General features: G+C 38.1%; 1 protein-coding gene across 1 annotated transcript; it reads right to left on the reverse strand.

Annotated features, from left to right (window-relative positions):
* Positions 1-1,793: 1,793 nt before the first annotated feature.
* On the reverse strand, positions 1,794-19,214 carry LRIT3 (leucine rich repeat, Ig-like and transmembrane domains 3). The gene is made up of 4 exons (XM_019741899.2): positions 19,099-19,214; positions 15,865-16,337; positions 5,842-6,147; positions 1,794-4,403 (listed from the first exon to the last, which is right to left on the reverse strand). The coding sequence occupies exons 1-4, from the start codon at positions 19,212-19,214 to the stop codon at positions 3,244-3,246; spliced, it is 2,055 nt and encodes a 684-aa protein (XP_019597458.2). The 3' UTR covers positions 1,794-3,243.
* Positions 19,215-19,928: the final 714 nt, after the last annotated feature.

Here is a 19,928-nt window from a genome sequence, read left to right on the forward strand (position 1 = left end):
ATCTGGCCTCACTTTAAACATCTTGATGTTAGTTTACTAATCCCTCATCTATTTGGGGCTGAAAATTCCTACTTTTCATAGTTTACTCTCTATATTCAGTTTAGAAACCCATCTAGAAAAAACAGGAGTTGAATGATTCTGCTACTTCTCTAATATGCTTTCTGTAATCTCTAAGCAGCAGACTTACTATTTCCTTGTTCTTTTTGACTGAAAAAACAACAACAAAAAAAAAAAAAACAGAAAAAGACTTACAGTTCCTTCTAGTCTTTACCATTTTTTTTTTATCCTCAGTTTATGGGGAGTCTTAATTCATGACACTTTTAAAATAGAGTTGCTACATTTCTACATTCACCCGTGCTTACTCCCTTCTTTATATCTTTTATACCTACATTTGAAATTTCAGATTGCTAGACAGACATTCAACTTTCCTGAGCTGTCTCCTATTTTATTTGAATTATTTCACAATTATTCAACTAGAAGTTTGTTTGTTTGTTTATTAATCTCCCTTTATAAACCATAATCCCTTTTGAGACTCAAGTCAATGAGTCAAAAACTTTTCTTTGAACTTTTTGTAAAAATTTCCTCCAAAGTCCAGGGTACTTGTCTGACTCTCAACCCTAAGGTTTGCTTTTCTGGGCATCATTAACTATTAGCTTGGAGTTGTCAACATTATTTGTGTCAAAGCACATGACTGATGATAGTCTCCCATGTGACACAACCTCACGTGTACCCCAAGTTTTACAAACCTCAAGTATATTTTGTCTGGAAGTGGAACATTAATCATATTAATTGCCACCTATATTGGCTATATATCAGTTATGATTGCTCTCCCAGTGCTATGGTAACATTGATAAACAGGCTGCTGATTGTGTAGAATTCCATGCTACTTTTTTTTTTTTTTTTTTAGGAGGGTGCAGCCCATAGTGGTCCATATGGGGATTGAACCAGCAACCTTGGTGTTATTAGCACCACACTCTAACCGGCCACCCCTCCATGCCACTTCTTGTAAGAACATAAGAGCAATAATGTCATCAGGATAACCTTGACCACACTCAACTGTATGTATTTTTAAGAGAGTAGATGAGTTACAATTTTACTTCTTTCACTATTAGTAACAAATTATTCGCAATTCACATCGTGTGCCATGACCAAGTTGAAGATCGCAAAGGTGCTTTCTCCCCTCCATACCACAACTAGCTTTTCCTTGTTTGTCAAAACTAAGTCCAGGCCTTGATTTTAAATTTGAGGGTATTCGGTAATTATCTCATCAGGATGAACCAAGTCTCCTTTCATAACAACCTGTCTTTGTACAATCTGGGTGCCGTTTGGCTCAGTAGTCTGTAACATTTTCCCTCAGTCCTATATATTATTTCTAATGTGGTAGTATTTTGGCGGTCTCTTTATATGAACCTTTTAAATATGGCAATGAAATTGCATGATGCCTTGAGAGTAAAGAAATGTTAAGTTTTGCAATCTTTAATTTAAAATAAGTTGATCAAATATAACTCGAAGCTAAACATAAAATCGTCTGCAAAAGGTATTTTTCTAACAAACACTAACAATGAATACTAAATTTAAAACTGTTAGATCATTAGACAATGCACTCAGTGATGAAAGCGCCAAGGACAAACAGGCTGGAAAAGAAAGAAAAAGAAAGGAATGGAAAGGAAGGGAAGGGAAGGGAAGGAAGGAAGGAAGGAAGGAAGGAAGGGAAGGAAGGAAGGAAGGAAGGAAGGAAGGAAGGAAGGAAGGAAGGAAGGAAGGAAGGGGAAGGGAAGGAAAGGAAAGGAAAGGAAAGGAAAGGAACTTATACAAAAAAGGGGAAATTTGGGAGTTCCGAACAGGCCATCCATCCATGCTGGTCTTCTTCTAATATACAAATTATGGCTAAATTAGAATTCTCTTTTTTTCATTAAGAGCCATTTGTAATGAACAATTTTTTCATTCTCCAGTTGCTTGTATTATAATTTCCATGATGTGTTACATTAAAGCCAATCTATTTCTTACATATAAAATACAGTATTTGCTTAGAACTTGCTTCTCAGAATATTTATTAAGGATTCCTGACACACCTTTAAAAATCTGTTCTATACTCCAAAATCTTCAATATAATCTTTAGTAAAGGTGGTGAAAACTTCTTTAAATTTTTGTATTATTATTTATGAAGCCTCTTTCCTATCTATTCATGTGACCCACTCCAATTCAATTTCCCTGATGATTTTAACCTACAAAGTTTTGATCAAATGAACCCACTGAAGCTACACTTTCAAAAGGCTAACACATTTTTTATCAGATCTTAAAAAGACTTTCAAAGTTCTTCACTTTATCTAGGAAGTCAAAATATAACACAGCAAAAGACGAGCAGCTTAGATGTGGTCCTTTGACCACCTGAATATCTTCTGACAAAGCAGAAGGGGGGAAAGGAGAAGGAGGAGGGAGAGAAAAAGAGAGGGACGGAAGGAGGAAGAGTAAATATCAAAATATTAAAGAAATTGCTTTAAAATGAACACTTGAAAAAAGACCCATACAGTCTGCTAACAAATGTGTTAGAATGCAACAGTTATTATTTTTCAAAATGGCCCTACTATTTATCATGGTCCTCTTTTTAAACTAATTTTTGCTATATTTCTAAGGACAGGGGGAATTATTTTTTACTTCTAATATGAATACAACTGTACAGTACTATAATGCATAAAAGTACCCCGAGCTGGAGCCCTTCTTCCCCATTGGGTTGGATTTAACCTGAGTGAACACAACTCTCTGTATTATTCCATTCTCACCCACGAGGCAATGGCAGCAAATGTCCACAGTAAATGCCGTAAAGCACTTCAAACATGAATGAACACCAAGGCAATTGGTTGTACTAATCTTTTTTCACTGCCCAAAAACCTACCTTTTAAAAATTTAGACTTTGCTTGTTTTATGACCATTTTCATATGAACTTATTTTTATGAACTGAAACAATTTCCAAAAACATATTTCTAACTTATCAAGCACTACTTTAAAAATTATTTCTATGTATATCTTCCACACAACAAAAATCAAGGTTATTTGTTTTTTCAGTTCAGAAGTCTGATGGTAGTTTTCAAAACCCAGTTAAAAGGACTCCATTTGTGATTTTCATGGAGGATGTGAAAGTCTGTCTCAAAGTCATCTAAACAGAGAGTCAACTAAACCCTCAGAATCTTAATTTTGTGGAAGAAATTTTGTGGGTTCATGTGTGCCTGGGCTATAAAACCTTACTTAACAATAATACTCTGGTCTAGAACCCTCACTTTTAAAAGTCATCTGAGATTCCACACTCGACCTAGAACAAAGCAGCAATTTTTCTGAATCACCTCTGTGCCTCTGTGCCCAAAGTTCCCCTACACTTTGAGATCTGGGGGACAGGGTCTCAAATTGGATATAAGTCTCTTTTGCCAAATCATCTTCCCAGAAGGATTGTGACTTACACTGAAGTTTGTAAACTTTGTACAACAGGAAAAAAATCAATGGCAAGACAACGCAGGCAGTACCGCTCAGCACAATAAGGACTGACCCTTGAGAATCACTTTCTTCTTCAACTCTGTCAGTAGAAAAGATGATACATTCGTCTTTCTTGGGAGGTGCTCCTTTGGGACAGACACATGCTACGTATTGCCCACCAGGCTCCAAGCCACTTATGCTTACTTGGCTCTTGCTGGAGTCTGCATTCAGCAGCAGCAGGTTCTTCTCACCATACTTGGAGTATAACACGGTCACCTCAGAGCTATGCGTGGTGTTGACCATGTTCCACATCAAAGTCACACGCTCTTTGGTCTCACTGACTGCTCTGAGATTTTCTATCGTGGCATTTGTCTCCATGGGCATTGCTCGATCCAATAATGCCAGCTCTTCTTTTTTACTTGCACTAGCTGAGGGAAGCTTACTTCCACCCATCTCCTCCTTTAAATTTCTTTTCCCATCTGGGTGGAACTGGAGTGACTGCTGGCTGGCCACAGTGGTGCTTGTTGAAATTCTAGTGCTTAGTGTTGTAGTTGAAGAAACGATGGAGGAGAAAGAAGGAGATAAGGACAAGGAAGCAGCGGAGGGAGGAGACAAAGTAGGAGTGGAAAGAAAAGTGGAAGACGTGGGGGAGATAGGAAAGGAGGAAGAAAGCCAGGGAAATGGCAATGAACCAGTTACAGATGTCGATCTAGATTCTGGTGGAACCTTGTGTTCAGGGTGATCTCCAGTTCTTCTTTCAGAAGTGTCTGATGATATGGTGGTTGTGACAACACCAACCACTGTCACAGTAACCACAGCTTCTGACGTCCCAGCCAAATTTTTGGCCTTACACTTGTAATCCCCAGCATCCTTGTGAGAAATGCCTGTCAAGCTTATTACGGACCATCTGACTCCTTCTCCTGGAGATTCCTGAATTACTGGAAGGAAAGAAATATATACATATATACATACATATACATACATACATACAGACATACACACACACATACACACACACACACACACACACACACATATATGGAAAAAAGAAAGGAAAAAAGCAACATGACAATAATTTGGTTTTACATGCACCTTTTTCCCATAAGCCAATAGTAAAATGGCGCAATGCATGCAAATCCCTGATAATGGGTGATGGTTCTATAAATTACCTATGTGAAGGTCTAGTATATGGCAGGTGGGGAACGTTATTTTTAAAAGCCATGGGGCTGAGAATTAGAAGACTTTGTCTTATTACAGTTATGTCCACTAAGTAGTATGTGATTTCAGATAAGTCGATTAGTATTTTTAGGCCTCTGTTTCTGTACTTTTCCAATAAGGGAATAAGACAAAGTGATCTCAAAGATTCCGTCCAAATGTAACTTACTGTGGTTCTATGAAACACTTATCACAAGACCTTACTTAAATATTTCCCCAAATATTTTTTCATTGTAATAAAACGCCATCGATCTGCAGAGGGCACAGCAAATCATTTTCTGGCATGAAGGTGTCATAATTTGTATTCTCAATCTTTCATTTTATATTTAATTTAGATAAACTGTTAAGCCATGGATTCTTTTATTTGCAGAATAATATATAGTTTTTGCAGAATTGGAATTTTACTTTCCTAAACACTAAAATCTAAAATATTTACATTCTACCTTGATTTCTGAAGCTTTTTAAAGAATAATAATGCACAGAGAAGTATTCCTAATAACCCCCAGTTTAACTCACTACCTCAAGGTACGGACCATGTATGATCAGTTTGTAGGAATATTAGGCCTTGATGTTTTTCTTGTATTCTATCAGGTTTCATTATTTCAATCTAGATTTAATTTAATTTTTAAAAGTTTTAAAAACATGTTGCTTTAATCATCAGACTATCACTATTGAAACTAAGGCCAAAGCATTGACTTGGTATGAGTAGAATTTGAAAAGTCTATATAACCAATATTTCCAAAAATTATACTTTCTGCTTCATAATAAAGTTTGCATGTAATTTGTTATTTAAATAATCATTCATAAAACAGAATCTTGTATGAAAATCCTTTTTGAGAATATTGTGATGGTTATACATTTTAGAGTGAGCCGTAGCCAAGATAATACAGCAAGACCAAGGCCTTACGTGCAACCACCCATGCACTGGAGCATATTTTTGTCTAAGGAAAAAAACAGATTCTTTATTTTCATCTGTGTAGTGAGATAAAATGAGGAAAATATTAACCAATAAAATGAACCTTTCAAATTCCTTTCACCCAACAATCTTGGCATAATTTCTTAGAATTAACCAACAAACTGCAAATCTCCCAAAAAACATGAGATGGAATTCAGACCTCTGAAAATTCCTTGTTTCAATACAGGCCTGAATTAAGAAAATACCTGTGTAATTCACTGGCGAGCTGCCGGGTCTGGTCCACGTGAGCTGAGGGGTGGGGTAGCCAGTGGCATCGCACCGCAGCAGGACATTACTGCCCAGAGTAGACGTGATCTGTGTGGCCGAGGTCATCACCGATGGTTTCAGACACTGATCCAACTCAGCGCGCTGAAACAAAATCCCTGTCAGGCGCTCGGGCCCACTACACACCATCAGCGGATCCAGAAGCACTATGGCAGGGTCGGCAACTTTTGACACCTCGATCACTTTGGAAATGTGACAGTCACAGAACCAAGGGTTGTCTTGCAGACCTAAACCAGAGGGAGGAAGAGGCTGATAAAAGTTATGCTGATGGCTTCCATTCACATCACAGCCTCTTGGGGAAGCAGGTGTCTACACTGTCCCCCTAAAACAGAAGTGCTCTGAGGGATGAAACGGAGTCGGCTTTCTGTCAGTTTTGCCCTCTAATCCTGCCACTGGAATGAACATATCCTGTCAAGTCAGCACATTAATGATCACAGCTAAGTCACTGAGCATTTACTCTGCCCTAGGCCTTGTTCTAAGCACTTGTATGGATATGATCTCATTTAATCCCAACATTCCTATAAGGAGGAGAGTATTATTATCCCCGTTTTAAAAATGAAAAAGCTGAGATACAGAGAACCCAAATGATCTGAACACATAGCTAGTGTCAGAGCCAAGATTTGAAACCAAGTGCCACAGAATGCCATAAATATAGTGATAGGGACATTTCTAGGGTGCTTTGAAAGTACTTATATTATTATCAATAGTACAGGATATATTATTATAAATAGTATAGGATACTGAGAGACACCTAACTTGGCCTGCATTATGGTTTGTGATCTGAAGACATATGGAGGTAGTACACATTCTGTGTCGCAAAGCATACAAGGGGATGCAAGCAATGTCAGGAGATAAGATTGGAAAGATTGGTAGAGCTTAGGACATGGCTTGGTGTGAATGTCATAAGTGCTAGCCATGCAGGTGCACTGTCTAAATCTCCCTTCAACAGAGAATCGACAGCAGGAGTACCATTGGCTGACAGCCTCCAGTTCCAAGTGCCTTCAGGATCTGCCTCAGCTTTCAGAGTTGCAAGCCGCAGTGTTAGTCCTTCAAGGAGGCTGTCAGGCAGACCTTAAAGGTGAGGAAAACATTACTGGAAACTAGAGGAAAGGGGACCCTTGTGATGGAGTGGCAGGAAGTTTAGCAACACTGTCACCTGCGCTTAACGTGGAAAGTAGAAAACATACTCAATGCAATAAATAGTCTAGCTAAGGATATTTCCACACAAGAGTGTTGAGCTGCTGCCTGGTGTCTTCCTTCTGCTCATAGTAAAATGGAAAAGAGACAACAGCTAAAGGAAGAACTGTTAAATATAAAAGAGCCCAAACTTGCTAGGGTCAATAATAAAACTGTTTCTTCCTCCCAGTCTCTCCAAAATTCTCAAATTAAGAAAGGGTTTCAGAGTGAAAATCAAATCCAGGGTGCACAGGACTATAACAGCATTTGCTGAGATCTCTGGAGGCACTAAGATGGGGCTTCAGAGCCTTCAGGCAGACAGAAGTCTCACCAAGGATCTTAAGGGTGAGGTCCCATAGCAGCCTCCCAAAAAGCCCAAAGTTGAAAGGATTTATCTCAGAAAGATTTGTGGTTGTGGCTCTTTACTGATGGAGTGGATTATACAGTGAGTAGAAAAGACAGAACTGTAATTTTAAAAAATTCTAAACATGATGGAAGATTTAACTGTTCATCCTAAATTCTAGATTTCTATTTATGCCTATTTTCGTTCTAATAGCAGTTCATGACTGGTTCATATTTTTCTGCCAGTATTGGTAAAAGTTTATTGTTTTTTTTAAATCTTCTATTTTAAAATTTTCTTTTATTTCATGAATGAATTACTTTGAACTTCTTCCTCTTACATGTACTCCTGTGAATCTACGACCAGTTCTCTAATATTGATTTGAATTCTACTCAACCTGCCAACGAACATCAAATTCATTCTATCATGCAATAATTAATATGTGTAGAATACTTTATACTTTCAAAATACTTGCTATGCCAGATTTTTTCTTTATAAAATAATACAAGTTGATGGTTACTGATTGCTTCCTATGTTGTAAATACTGCACTTGTCAAGACTCATAAAGGTCTGAGTTTTACCCTACGTTAGGGTGAGCTACTCATTCCAGTTTGCCAGTTTTATAGATGGTGACAGAAGACACAAGATTTCTGGCCAGAGATGAAAGATAGCTTATTACTCACAGCTCTGGAGGGAGACGTTATCTTTATTATACAGGGCAGTAAGCCTGCCTACCCTTGGCTCTGGAGGGAGACATACCTCTACCTCCCAAAGCAGCTCTCTACACAAACATCCTTGAAAAGATAGTTCAGAACAAAAGGTAGTCAGTGCCTGCCTCTGCTCACAAGACATGCATGGATGTGAGAAACCGTGGAAAATTGTCCTCAACCATGCTAAACATCTTAAAGGATTTGTCTACCTCAAGCCTATAATAGCACGAGGTAGGTAATATTAGTATCATCTTCACTCTAAAGAGAGAATCACCAAGGCTGAGGGAGGTTAAGGGATCTACTCAAGGTCACACAACTGGATGCACTCAGGAGTTGAATCTCAGTACGCTGATCTTAAAGCTCTCATTCTCCACCACCATGTGTATGTCTTATACTCACGTCAGGAAGCTAGTATGATTCTTCCAATTTCACGCCAGAGGACACTAAAGCACCAAGAGATTACTGTCTTGACTTTGTAAGGAGACCTGACTAAGTCCCAGATGTTCTAGCCTCCTCATCTAATACGCCTTCCACCACGACTCATTTTTTCATCACCTAACAACATTAGAGCTCTGGCTGACAGTTATAAGTGCTGTCATCTACAAATAACAAATGTCAAAGCAGCGATGTCTGGAGCACAAGTGTCTATGTAGGGAAAGATCCAAGTACTAGAACATTAATAATTTCATACATTGAAACTCTTATAAAAATGTGTTAACAATGAAACTAAATTCTTTTTAAAATCAATCCAACTGGTTATATCTAAAAGTTATATAAACCAGAAAAATATTTTTAAATCCCTCAAAAATAAAGTAATGTATTTATTCCAGCTTTAAAATATCTAAGGTGAAAGGCACAACTTTTAAAACCCGAATAACAGTGATCTAAGTGCTAAACATATTTATCAAGTGTTTTTTCTTCTGGGGACAAAGGTACAAGAACTATCTGAAGTTAAAGTGTTACTTGTACTGCATTCCTTCAAGGCAATATACCAATCACAATCATGGTAGTTTGTATTAATTAATTTTATATGATATTTTTGGTGAGGGGTAGGTGAACTTTGCCTTATCCCTTTTCTAAAAGGGTCATGTTTTCTAGGCATCACAGTAGTTGGATTAAACGGGCTAATTTTTGTGTGAAAAGTCAGCAATAAATTCCTGTACAAAATTTATTCTGCAAACTATAAGATATTGAAAGCAAAGACCATGCACTAATCAGCTTTGTGGAGGCAGTGGTGCTCAACAATTCAAGGGGCAAAGGAAAGTCTTTCAACAAACGGTGCTGGAACACCAGACATCTGCTTGGAAAAATATAAACCCCAACCTCTACTTTACACTATACTAAAAACTATTTTGAGATGGATCACAGTCATAAGTATAAAAGCTATGAATGTAAAGCTTAAAAGTTAAAACAATAAAGAAAGTAGAATATCTCTGTGATCTGTAGGTAGGCAAATATTTCTTAGATGGGACACAGAGGCACTAAGAAAAAAACAACAACAACAGATAAATCAGATGTCATCAAAATTTAAAACTTTCTTACCAAAGACACCATAAAGAAAATGAATAGACAAGCCACAGATTCAGAGAAAATATTCATAGCGGTGACAAAAGAACTGTATTCAATAATAAAAAAGAAAACTAACCTCAAAAAATTATAAAGAAATATACCAGTGGCAAATAGCACTGAAAACTTGGTCAACACCATTACAGATGTTCACCAACTTACAATGGAGTTACATCCCAATAAACCCATAGTCAGCTGAAAATACTGTAAGTCAAAAATGCATATACTACCCCTAACCTACCAAACGTCACAGTGTAGCCTAGCCTACCATAAACATGTCCAGAACACTTACATTAATCTATAGTTGGGCAATTATCTAGAGTTCCATCTCAAAATTAATTGCCTTCCTCTTCTTCCCACCAGAAGAAGGAGACACAGATGGACATCTTGTAGACATGATGGGATGAGAAAACACAAAGCACAATAGTACCTAAAAACGCTAACAACACAGTACACTGTAGCGTATTGGTTGTTTACCCTCGTGATTGCATGGCTGACAGCTGTGGCTCGCTGCCATTGCCCAGAATCATGAGAGAGCATCTTATTACCACATTCCTAGCATATTGCTAGGAAAAGATCAAACTTCGAAGTATCTACTGAATTTGTATTGCTTTTGCACCATGGTAAAGTGAAAAAATCGTAAGTTGAACCATCATAAATTGGACCACCATAAATTGGGACAATCTGTAGTCATCAGGGAAACACCAATTAAAATCACAATGAATTACTGCTTCCCAAACCACCTCCTCCACCCCCGCCAAGAATGGTTGAAACCAAAAAGACACTTCTATTACTGAGGATTGGAGCAAGTAGACTGCTATGCAGTGCCAGTGGGCGTGTAAAATGGTATAAACTCTTCAAAAACTAGCAGTTTCTTAAAAAGTACCGTGTTTCCCCCAAAATAAGACCTAGTCACACAATCAGCTCTAATGCGTCTTTTGGAGCAAAAATTAATATAAGACCCGGTCTTATTTTACTATAAGACCAGGTCTATAATATAGTATGTATAATATTATATTAATTTTTGCTCCAAAAGACGCATTAGAGCTGATTGTGTGGCTAGGTCTTATTTTCGGGGAAACACAGTATATATGTAGTTTTCCTATTCCCTAGCACTTTCAGCACTAACAGTTTATCCAAGACAAATGAAAATATATGCTACAAAAAGCTTTGCACAAGAATGTGAATAGCAACTTAATTCATAAGAGCGAAACACTGGAAACAGCTTATGTGTCCAACAACAGGAGAAAGGATGAACAGTTGGTACATTCCTAAAACTGAATACGACGACTCAGCAATGAGGACCCACCAATACATGCCACAACCTGGATGAATCTCAAAAATACAGTGCTGACTAAAAGAACCCCGGCACAACAGTGCCTCTGATATGAGTCCATCGATATGAAATTCTAGGACAGACAAAGTTAACCTAATGGGATAGAAATAAAAATAACGGTTGCCTGGGATGGGAGGAGATTGACTGAGAAGGGTCACAGGGGATCTTTCCAGGTGGTGAAATTATTCTGTATCTTGATGAGGGTGTGAGTTTTGTGGAGGGACACATTTATCATCATATACCAAATTATACACTTAAGATCCACTCTATGCAAATTATACCTCAACATCTCAATTAAAAAGAAAAGTTTAAAGAATAAAAGAATGATATCTCTGGAGATAGAGTAAATCTGAAGCTTGACTCTGCCTCTTTACCAGCTGCAAAAAAAGGGTCGTGATGATTAGAGACCCACCTCATGGGGCTTTCCAGAAGGCCGAGATACCACCGGGAGACTTCAGAAGGGCATCTGGCCAGAAGTAAGCCTTAGCTATGTGCAACTTGTCTCCTCCATGGCCTAGCAAAGGACAAGCACACTCACCGGGACTGAGAAGTGTTTGTTGAATTAAATTAATGCCATTTGTGAAAATTCAGGGGGAGTACACGGGCAGCTACAGCCCTTCAGGCAAACTCCAGTCTGAATAGGAGAAAAGCCCATGTTTACAATTGAGTAACTTGGGTAACAGGAAAAAGCACCCACAAAAGCATTTTATGACCTCTCCCACTGCGGACATTTTCCTCCAAGATAAATAGTGTCAGGCCTATGGAGTCTTCCTGTGTAAATATTTGCTTTTTCCGGAGAAAGAAGCCATGGAAATTTACCTGTATTGCAAATCAGAAGTCTAATCTAGTTTCATAGTTAATTTAAATGTTTACTTGCAGGACACCAGATTATGTTTTTATGGATACATTACAGGACAATTTTGTGAAGTTGAAATTTTCACTCATGTAGAAGAGAGAGTAATGAAAAGCCTGTCCCTAGATTTTTATTAAATAAATACAGGATTTAGAGAGCTAGGTAAAGTAATGCACATGTGAGGAAAATAAGTCTAGTATTATTTTTTTATATGTATTTATTCATTTTTAAAAAAGCAAGTTGCAGAAAGCAAGTTTTATTTGTAAGAAAGCGCACTCCAAGCGTGGAGCGGGCTGACCTGAGGGTGGGTAGCAGCCCAAGCTGGGTATTATTACTCACCAAACCTGGAATTACAAAGGAGTAAGGAAGAGCATGGGTTCTGGGCCAAAGAGCCTGTAATCATATCCCAGCTCCATCACTACATGGTGAGTGAATATGGGCAAGCGGCTTAACTTGTGCCTCGTTTCCTCAGCTATAAAAGGGGATGAAATGGTACTTACCACAGGGTGAATGTGAGACTGGAAGAAGATATATCTGTAAAGTATAAGAGCTGGGCTTTGCCCTGAGTAAGCCCTCCATCAATATTACCATTACTATTATTATAAACAGAAGCTCCACCTTTTAACAATCATAAACACAAGACAATAAAAATTAAATAAAAGCAGAATGTGTCCCACTTATTATAGTACAAGAGTAAATTTCACAAAGCACCTAGAAAGATAATTACTACAGTTAAACATGGAGTTATAGAAAATCTAGAACTGGTCCTCATCACTATATTTTAATGATGAAATCTGAAGACTGAAATATAATTAAAATAATAAAAACACCAAAGCAGAGAAGTCTTCCTTCATAAGACACTCCCATCTCGGTCACAGCAGCTGTGGGTTATGGTTGATCTAGAATCATAAGCTCAGAGGCTTTCCATCTCATCTTCTAAAGACTGTCCCATAAAATGTCTCATTATACGTATTCTCATTACAGTCCTACCAGCAAGATGGAGTCAGTCCTCCCATCTCCATTTTCTGGATGAAGAAACTGAGTTTTCTGTGTGGAACTAACTCACACAAAGAAGATTTAGGCCTTCTTCCTCCTGTTGTTACACAGCAGGCATGGTTTTGTTAAGGCCAGATGCCACCCATGCTGGGCATGTTTCAAAATATCTTTTTGTTACTCGTTATGATGACATTATCATTACTTTAAAAGTAATGCATGATCATTGCAAAACATTTTAAAAGTATAAAAAAGTGAAAAGATGTTCACCGCTCAAAGAGAACAACAGTTAACCAACTAGTGTATTTTTTATCTTTTTCTTTACACATTCTAAAATAGTTACAATTATGCTTGATGTACAATCAAATCCTGCTTTTTAAATTTAATGTTATACCAAAAGTATTTTCATGTTACTGCCTTTAAATAGTCTGTTTTTAAATAATCTAAACCCCAAAACATAGATAAAGCTGTTTACCTCCATGGACAATAAAATTTCATAACCCTTTCCCATTTGATCCCTAAGTTCTCATTTAGATTTAACTCACACAAGTGAAAAATATTGATGTCCTGGGCAGCCGGATGGCTCAGTTGGTTAGGGCGCAAGCTCTGAACAACAGGGCTGCTGGTTTGATTCCCACATGGGCCAGTGAGCTGCACCCTCCACAACTAGATTAAAGACAACAAGCTGCTGTTGAGCTTCCAGAGGGGTGGCCAGATGGCTCAATTGGTTACAGCGTGAGCTTGCAACAACAAGGTTGCCAGTTCAATTCCCGCATGGGATGGTGGACTGCGCCCCCTGCAATTAAGATTGAAAATGGCGACTGGACTTGGAGCTGAGCTGTACCCTCCACAAACAACTATATTGAAGGACAACGACTTGGAGCTGACGGGCCCTGGAGAAACACTTGTCCCCAACATTCCCCAATTAAAAACAAAAAAACGAAAACACAAACAAACAAACAAACTATATGTATATATATATATATATATATATATATATATATATATATATATCCTATGTATTACTCCTTCATAGTAATGTCAGTGACTAATTATTAGAGACCTATTAATAACAATTTATTAATTTGATTTTATTTCACTGGCAAAGGCTATTAGAAACAAAAATTGCTTTCAAAGAAACTTGGAAAAATATGTAGAGAAATAGAATCTCAATGTTTAAATTAAGACAATTTTTAGCTATTAGACTTACTCATAAGGAGTAAAAATTAGTGGCTAAAATAAATAAATAGGGGGTCTAATATATGGTGACAGAAAGAGAACTGACTCTGGGTGGTGAACACACAATGTGACACAGATAGTATAATACAGAACTGTACACCTGAAATCTATGTAACTTTACTAACAATTGTCACCCCAATAAACTTTAATTTAAAATAAATAAATGAATAGTACATATAGGTTGACATGGTGCCTATTACAATGTACAATAACACGGATTCCACAAATATTGTTAAACTGTTGTCTTTTTCTCTAACCCATTGTATAATACTTCTTTTATTCGCTAATAAAAATGTTTGAAGGAATAGATAAACAGTGGGCAAAACGTGAAATACCTTGTTTCCTCAAAAATAAGACTGAGTCTTATACTAATTTTTGCTCCAAAAGACGCATTAGGGCTTATGTTCAGGGGCTGTCATCCTGAAAAATCATGCTAGGGCTCATTTTCCGGTTAGGTCTTATTTTGGGGGAAACACAGTAGCGATATAAGAAAAGCTTATGTGATTTTTCCTTTCTATCTTATTCTTATTACTCATAGTTTTAGTCTCATAGGCACTAAAATGTATTCACATTTAAACAAAAGCAATGCTAAACCAGGTAAGTGCTGTCACAGCATTTCCTATTTTACCAAAAAAATCTCAAATTTATCTTTTCTTTATACTTTACGTCAGCAAGTAGTTGAGTGTGTGATAATGGTCAGTAGGGATTCCTGGCACAAATTTAGCATCTAGTTGCTTCTCACTCCAAAAGGCTTAGAAGTCATCTCACTGGCCAAACACTCCGTTCTTTCATCCTTCTTAGAAGGATAGCCTCTTCTGCAGCCCTGATGGACATAACTTATGAACTGGCAACAGGGTCTTAACCGGGTCAACAAAATTTTAGGAAATCAAGCTGATTGACCAAAGGCCCAGGCTTGTGTCTCATACATAAGTATGAAGTGCTTCCCTGCCTCCAGATGCCCCCTGAGAAGGTTCTCATAAGGAGTAAAAATTAGTGGCTAAAATGATTTCACTGATTTCAATCAGGCCAATGCATTTCCTGGGTATTCACCACATGCAGAGCACCGTGCAAAGCACTGTGGGAAGATACGAAAAAAGAATAGAGAGACTTACTGGAAGGAGTTTACATTTTAAGAACTCAAAACAAATATCCATAAAATGCAAACAAAGTCAAGATCGAAATATACACAAGTAATCACAGCTAACTAAGAGACCAAATCCGTAGGAGACCTATCTGGGGCCAGTAAAATAAAGTGTCTTCATCATCTCTTTTTAGTTTAAGAAAATTTGGCGGCTCCTCTCCAGAACTAATCAAACCACTGCCACCTCATAAAGACGGCGATGTCCCTGTCCCACTCCTGAAGAAACTGATGAGGATTGAAAAGAAACCAGAGCAGAAGGTTGACGGTGGCAGAGAATGGAGCATTGGTGTGCTCAGAAGAATCAGGGCAGGTTGGTAGATTTTCTCACCTAGCTCCAGCCTCACTGATAGCAACATTCGTCTCTCAGCTTACGAGGCCAACTCCCTTCCCTCCTAACACACACACACACAGCTATTACACCTTACACAGGGTAAACTGACCTAGGTCAACTGATAAAGTACTATTCTATTAAACGTGTGAGTCGAGTGCAAGAAACCAAATTCAATAAATACGAAAAGACTTCACAGTTGAAGGTGCGCTGAGCAAATCACTTGGACCACAGAGAGAAGCGCAGAGGCTTATGAGCTTACCAAGAATAATTCTTCGTGGTGAAAGTTCCAGGCTTCTGGATGATGTTGTAAGCACGTGGGACCAGCTCTCCAGGAATTCTGGAGGCAGTGTGGTCAGTTTGTTGCTTGATAAATCCAAGTAGGCGAGGTTCTTCAGGTACCTGACTGCTGCATTTGGCACACTGGTTATTCTGTTATTGTGCAAATCCAGGGTCCTTAGATGGGGCATGTCCAGCAGAGATGCCCAAGGGAAAGCAGCCAGAGAATTCCCATCCAAGCGTAACTCATGCAGTTGCCGTAGGTTGTAAAAGCTTCTGGCCTCAAGGCTGGCCACGGAATTGTAAGTCACCCAGAGGTACTGGAGCTGCACCAGGTAATAGAAGGCCTCGGCGGGGATTCTGCGGATGACAGTCTTCTCTATGCGCAGCTTCACCGTGTCCGCGGGCAAGTTCACAGGGACCTCGTTCATGTCCAGGTCATTACATAGCACAGACCTAGTGTCACAACAAGAGCAGTGGAAGGAAACCTTCTTCCCAACACCCATTTGAAAAAACAATACTTAAATGAATCATGCATCAATGTTTCAATCCTTACTGGTTTTCACAAAGTATCTCCTCAGCCTGTCTGACCTATTCTTTAATAATTCATCATCACCTTCCAGGGTGAACCATATGAAATGGCCATTCTTGTGGGTTAAAAATGATCAAATAGAAGCAGGTTCATGTGGTTCAACCTACTGTTAATGGAGCTCTTTGTGTCAGGCCTGGGCAACACATCACACCCATTATCTTATTTATGGTCACAAATGCCCTATGACATAGATATTGGGTAATAGGTAAAGGCACCAGCTCTGGAGTCAGGCTGAACTTGGCTCAAATCTAAGCTCTGCCACCTCCTCTGTGACCATGGAAAGCCACTTCACCAAGCCTTCGACTTCATTTTCCCATGGTGGCACTGTTAGGATGGTTAACTGAAATGGATGTAAAGTTTTATACCTTCCTGAGACATACCAGGCATTCAGTGGGTGCTTGCTATTTCTATCATCAATCTCATTTTTACAGATAAAATAACTGTGGCCAACCAACATTAGGTAACTTCCCAAGGTCACATAGCTTGTGGGTTACACAGCCATCCTTCAAACCTACATTTGTCCAACTCCAAAGTACACACTTAACCTCTTTAGGAAGTGACCCATTTTAAAAGAGTCCCGTTGAAGTTATAAATTGATCTTTTTTAAGGGGATAACAATTTAAAAAGGAATGGAAGGAAAGAAGGAAGAAGAAAGGAAGGCAAGATATAAGGGAGGAAGGGAAGAAGGAAAGAGCAAATCTTCACACTAGATGCTTAAAGTTGAGCTCTGTTTTAACAGGTGAGTCGTGTATTGCTTCTACCCCAAGGAATAAACCAGAAATTGCAAGTTTATTCCTTTTACCACTCACAAGCTTAAGTGACCTTGAGTCAGTCACGTTGTGAACTTGCTTAGTGGCACGTGTAAAATAGGCATAGAAAAACAAGCCTGTTCAATGTGAGTACAAAGTATGAAGAATCAGACAATTTAGATTCATTTTAACCTGAAAAAAGATCTATTTGCTGCCCATTGTATACTCATTCCCATTGGATTGCTGAAAATGAACAATGAAATGTTTTGCAAAGCGTGACTAAATTATAATACATTATACGTGTAGTAAATAATAAGAATAGAATGGCCATTCAGTAAAATAGATCACATTAAATCAGTGAACTTTAAAAGCCAGCCTATAATGTAAAGAGAGGTAAGAAGCATAAAGACGTGATGTGCAGCTAGCGTCATTGTCATCTCCTGTCTGTAACTTTAGGATAAAACCATACGGAAGCATCAGAATTCTCTACGGACACTTACTCCTCATCTCTATTCTCTACCACAAATTGCAGTGCTACTTTAGACCAGAATGATCCAGTTTCTACTTATTAAGTCAGCATTCCAGTGTGCTGTAATGGAAAAAAGCCTGGATTGGAAACTGAAAGACCCAGTGTCTTTATCAACCAGTCATTGCATCAGCTCAGTGCTGTGACCTTGGACAAGTCAGTTAGTCTCTGTATGGTTTAGTTTCCTCATTTATAAAATGACAGCAGTCAAACTAGATCATTTCTAGCATTCTTGCCAAGAATAATACACTGTGATTTTTCTAAAATCCATCAATAATGGGGCCACCACAGAGAAGGAAACATTTCTGTGATTGTTTCTCAAAAGTACCTTGGCCTGAGTCATTAACTACTATGCATCTTTTGCCACGTAGGTCTTTAATTTGTTACACTCTTCTCATTGTCTTAAACCACCTAGTGAATCTCTCAAAATGATACCAAGAGTTGGTTAAGGAAATGTTATATAATAACAAGACAAACTACTCAGTAATATTTTTTAATTATTATGTTTTAAATCGTAAGACATAAATCGGGTGATTCTGTCAAAAAATAAGTTTAAGAAGCTCAGTGTCCACATCAACCAAGTCATAAAAAAATCTGATTTTGTTATTAAATCTCCTCTCCAAAAAAATTAGGGTCTACCATGTTTAGCTAACAAGAGTTTCTTTTTTGCATTTAACTTCTATCTCAATGGACTCATGCATATTAATTGTATGTAATTATTCTCTCTTCTCAGGTAGCTGTTAAAGCAACCTAGAGGTTACATAACTTCTGTATGGCCCGACAGTGTTTGCAACAAACAGGGTTGATTTGTATCTTTCAAACCCCTTTTCTCTGTAAATTCCACTATCTTAAAATGAAAAATTCTAATTATGAACCTTTCTAACTTCACTCTTGTGATCTTCCTTCCAACTTTCTAAGGTCTAACCACTTGGCATGAATAACATCCAAAATGAAACAGAACACCTAAGAAGCAAATAAATACCTGGGCTTGTCTCGCATTGCCTGATGGGCCCTAACCTCTTGTGCTTTCTATAATCAGACTGAGCCGCCACACTTGTCAGCTTGACCTCCTGAAACGGACATTTTATGAATACGAGTGCAAAGAATCTTTTTGTAACACAGAATGTGTTTGAGAGTCTCCAATAATTTGAGGGGCTTTTAAGAGCTAAACTGCTCAAAATGAAAACAACAAAGTGGGCAACCAGTACTAACACAATTAAGTTAAAGCTTAAGGAAGTTAAACCTTCTTCCCTGATTACTGATCAACAATTTGCTTCAAAAGAAGGCTGTCTGGTTGGAGTTCTTTTTCTCAGAATCATGGGAAACTTAGCAGCAAGGAGAGGAGCATACCTTGATCCCGTGCCATCGTTTGTGCTGTGATCATCGCAGGTGCACTGTGAAGGACACGAAGAGCTCACTCCTTCCAAGAAACTAAGCACAATGCCCAGACATGCTAAGAGATGCATTGTTCCTTTTAGAGGTTATTTAACAAAAGGTAAAAACCAAACCCTAGCATTCAGAAACTGGTGAGCTTGGAATGCAAACAGCCATTTAGTAAGAGCAGATTACACAGGATTAGCTGAGATCTGTAGTTACTTAACCTTCAAGTGTATCTCGCAAGGAGATCAATCTTCCTAGCCTTTGAATATGCTTTCAGCAAAGTAACACATTCTAAGGAAAATGAAAATCAAACACATGTCAAGAAAATTTCAATAGTTGCCCATAGCAAAATTTGCAAGGAAATGCCTATTAAATTCTTTTCCTATGGATGTAATTGCTACTACACCTTGAAGATACACTTAATGTTAAAAATAATTCAATGCCTTAGCAGATACTAGAAAATACTGCAAATTGTTTACACTATAAATTTTATTTTGTGCATTTGCTTTTTACCAGCATGTGTATCAGTGTTTTATAAAATTTAGCTTTAAAAATACAAGCCTATGACATAAAGTTGATTTAGAATAGAGTTATCAATGTTGTCACACATTGGCGAGTTCCAAAAACAAAGCAGACAAAGTCCAGTGCCTAGATTTTCTAGGTCAAATGCTTCAATCCACCCGTGAAGTACAGGACTAAGGATCCGGTGAGTGTGTCCTGTGGCTCTCCCAGGTCATCTCAGCACAGTGTAAGCTCCTCCCTGCACGCTTATTTCTAACAAAGGCTATTATCTCTGTTTA

The sequence above is a fragment of the Rhinolophus sinicus genome, linkage group LG02, assembly GCF_036562045.2.
Source record: "Rhinolophus sinicus isolate RSC01 linkage group LG02, ASM3656204v1, whole genome shotgun sequence".
NCBI classification, from domain to species: domain Eukaryota; kingdom Metazoa; phylum Chordata; class Mammalia; order Chiroptera; family Rhinolophidae; genus Rhinolophus; species Rhinolophus sinicus.